Raw genomic sequence first — 3,339 nt, forward strand, 5'->3', positions numbered from 1 at the left:
ACACAGCAGGGTCAGAGGGTGAGTGTCACAGCAGGGTCAGAGGGTGATTGTCACACAGCAGGGTCAGAGGGTGAGTGTTACACAGCAGGGTCAGAGGGTGAGTGTTACACAGCAGGGTCAGAGGGTAACTGTCACAGCAGGGTCAGAGGGTGAGTGTCACAGCAGGGTCAGAGGGTGACTGTCACAGCAGGGTCAGAGGGTGACTGTTACACAGCAGGGTCAGAGGGTGAGTGTCACAGCAGGGTCAGAGGGTGAGTGTCAAACAGCAGGGTCAGAGGATGACTATCACACAGCATTAGAAAAGATGGCTGAGACTTCCGGGTGAGGTGCCTGTTACATGGCTGATAGAAAACACTTTCCCATGTTAAACCAAACAGCTGATGGTTCATCCTTTGTTAGGACTTTAGACGATGAGGAGACCCAGTCAGATAAGGACGTGTGTGGAGCCCCCTCTACCGCCACAGTTCCTCACAGAAATGGTGAAGCCTTGGTGACTGTGCTTGTCCTTCAAAGGAGGAAACTGAGGCACAGGCTGGTTAGGAGTAGATCACAGTTTGAGTGAGTGTGTCCCCGCAGGAAGGTTTTAAAGTTAGGATTACACTCTCTCATTTCTGAGCTTCTTTCCATTGCACCAAGTGTATTCTCCAGTGTCACAAACCCCTGTCAATCATTTCTGTGTCAGCAGAGCCCTCCCCAAGAACACACAGGAAGCCCTTGAAGTCGCCACAAGATTGCACTGAACCTTCCTGCACACCAGTCTGTTCACGTCATCTCAGACCCCGGCCCTCTAGGCCCCCCCCCACCTGCCAGCAAGCTCTCTGAGTTGTCCCCCTCATCCTGGGACAGTCCCCCCAGATCAGCTCTGTTGCTGCTGCCCTTCCCTCAAACGCAAGTCACACAGCACACGCTCAACCTCTAAGGTCTCAGCAGCTCAGCCACAGTGCACCTCACTGTGGTGTGACCTCAGAGCACTGCCACGCTCCCAGACACGCCTGCCCTGTCCCCGCCCGCCCGCCCTGTTCCTGCCTGCCTGCCTGCCTGCCCTGCCCTCTGGACCCCAAAGCCACCATGGGCTTTGGCTCTGTGGATGTGCCTGTTGTGGGCGCCTCACACAGACACAGCCTACATGGCATTCGCTTCGTACTGATCCCACCTTGAGTCAACAAGCTGAGCGTTTGCTCCCTTTTCCCTTTGTGTTTATTCTTTGTTATTACTGTTGGTGCATCTCCTCAGATCACACTGCCTCTAGGTCTAGATGCTTTTATTAATCATGGTGGAGTCTCTGTGTGTGTTGTATGTCTGTGTGTGTAAGTCTGTGTCTACTTGTGTGTATCTGTGTGTTTGTTTGTGTGTGTGTGTGTCTGTTTGAGACATGGTCTCACATTGTAGTTAGTCTGGCATTTATTCTGTAGTCCACGCTAGCTTCATCCCTGTGGAGATCCTCTCATTTCTGTAATTACCACACCTGGCTGGGTAAAATGCAGCCAGTTCACGGCACATGTCTTACTTAGGAAGCAAATATTTCAGAACAAGTCACAGACATTGCGGAGATGTTAGTGCCTCCCACAATCTTTTGACCGTCAATCTGCACAATTTCCCGGATGCATCACAATGTCTTGAAGCAGTTTTTACTGCGGCTGACACAGATCGGTGAGCAGCAGAGAGAGCTTGGGGCATGCTGGGCAGACTGGGGTCTCAGTCCTCAGCGTGAGGACTGAGTTTGTGTGGCTTCTCGGTCTGACTGTATGTGTGTGTGTCCTTTTGTACCAGCTAGCCCCGGCACAGCCTCAGCCCTCGGCTTCTCCCCCAATCTCTGCTGGGTGGTTCTCAGGTTGGCCCAGGCCAGCCTTGAGGCACAGGAGTGTTCTAGAGCCGGGGGTGAGTGTGCTCAGCCTTCTGCTCTCCTGGCATGTCCAGACTTTCCTCCGTGTTCCCGCTTGAGAGCTGCAGGTGGTGGTTTACGGGCTCAGAGAGGCTCTGGGGGCTGCCCAGCTGCCCAGTGCTTGCACCCATGCGTGGAAGGAGGGCTCAGGGGCCCAGTTTTCAGGAGCAGCGGGCTTTCTGACATGAACAGCACAGGAAATTAACAGCCTGAGGAAAACAGGTGATTGGGAAGAAACTATAAATGGCCCTCGAGTAGGGAGTGGGCTCCCTATGAACACACACGGACACACACACACACACACACACACACACACACTCTCGCACGCACCCTGACAGATGGCAAGTGTCAGCCCCAATCTGACACTTGGTTGGATGCACTGATGTTAGCACTCTGTCCAAACAGCCAAGTCCCCTGCCTGTTTAGGGTTTGGGGGCTAAGACCCCCAAATTGGGCTGATGGGATTTTACCATCCATCGCTGGGGACATCGTGGGCATTTTTCTCCCGTGAAAGCAGTGATGGTTAAACCCGGGCTCTTAACGAGGGCAACAGGCTGCCCTAGGGACTCTGCCAAGTTGTAGGTGACGTTCCTGTGTGGGCATGGTGAAAGCCTGCCCCAAGTTCTCAAAGGTGGGGGGCAGGACCTTGGGAGACTCCCCGGCATTCACGTCACCCTGTGCTTGCAGTGCTCGTGAAGGGCCAGGTCACCACCAAGTACTACCGGCTGCTGTCCAAGCTGGGCGGCTGGGTGTGGGTGCAGAGCTACGCCACCGTGGTGCACAACAGCCGCTCCTCCCGGCCGCACTGCATCGTGAGTGTCAATTATGTCCTCACGTAAGTCAGCGCCTTTGTTTCTCTCCTTCTCTCCTCCGCTCCTCCCCCGGCACCCTCCTCAGCCCCCCAGACCTGGCTCCCTTTTCATTTGACTGGAATAAACTAGTCAATCGGGGTTCCCAAACGTTAACCCGTGCCAGGGGGTGGTGACAACGGCAACAAAGGAGCCCCAGGGTGTAGCCCAGACCCTCATACAGAGCCCGGGAGAGGGGATGCTGTGCGAGGAGGGTGGGCTCATGTCTGGGGTCAGCCACACCCATCTGCCCCTCACACCATCTCCCGTGTCTCTGTCTTCCCACGTTCAGCCCCAGCGATGGGAGTATTCAGTCCCGAAAAACCCCGTGGTTTAACTGAAAGAAAAACTGTTTTGAGCCAGAGCCTTGTCCTTGGCCGGGCGGGCCTCGACCTCATGGTTCCCCCCACTGGCCCCCACACGCTGGCCTTACAGGAGTGGCCTCCAAAGGCCTCCGATTTGCAAGTGTGCAAGTCCAAAGGGCTAGCACGCGCCTCAGGAGGATGATTCTGCACCAGTGTGTGGAGAGAACGCCTATGGCCCTCAGTGTACTGGCAGGCTGAGCGGCAGCCATGGGAGTCCGGCTTAGCGGCAGCCATGGGAGTCCGG

At 55.4% G+C, this 3,339-nt stretch overlaps 1 protein-coding gene across 1 annotated transcript in view; it reads left to right on the plus strand.

Moving 5' to 3' along the window:
- Window positions 1-2,721, plus strand: part of Sim2 (SIM bHLH transcription factor 2) — a 30,822-nt gene extending 28,101 nt beyond the window's left edge. The window contains exon 8 of the mRNA XM_055615003.1: window positions 2,570-2,721. Within this exon, the coding sequence (XP_055470978.1) occupies window positions 2,570-2,721 (152 nt within the window). The remainder of the gene's footprint in view (window positions 1-2,569) is intronic.
- The last annotated feature ends 618 nt before the right edge of the window (window positions 2,722-3,339 follow it).

The sequence above is a fragment of the Psammomys obesus genome, unplaced genomic scaffold (genome assembly GCF_907164565.1).
Source record: "Psammomys obesus unplaced genomic scaffold, mPsaObe1.curated_primary_1811, whole genome shotgun sequence".
NCBI lineage: Eukaryota > Metazoa > Chordata > Mammalia > Rodentia > Muridae > Psammomys > Psammomys obesus.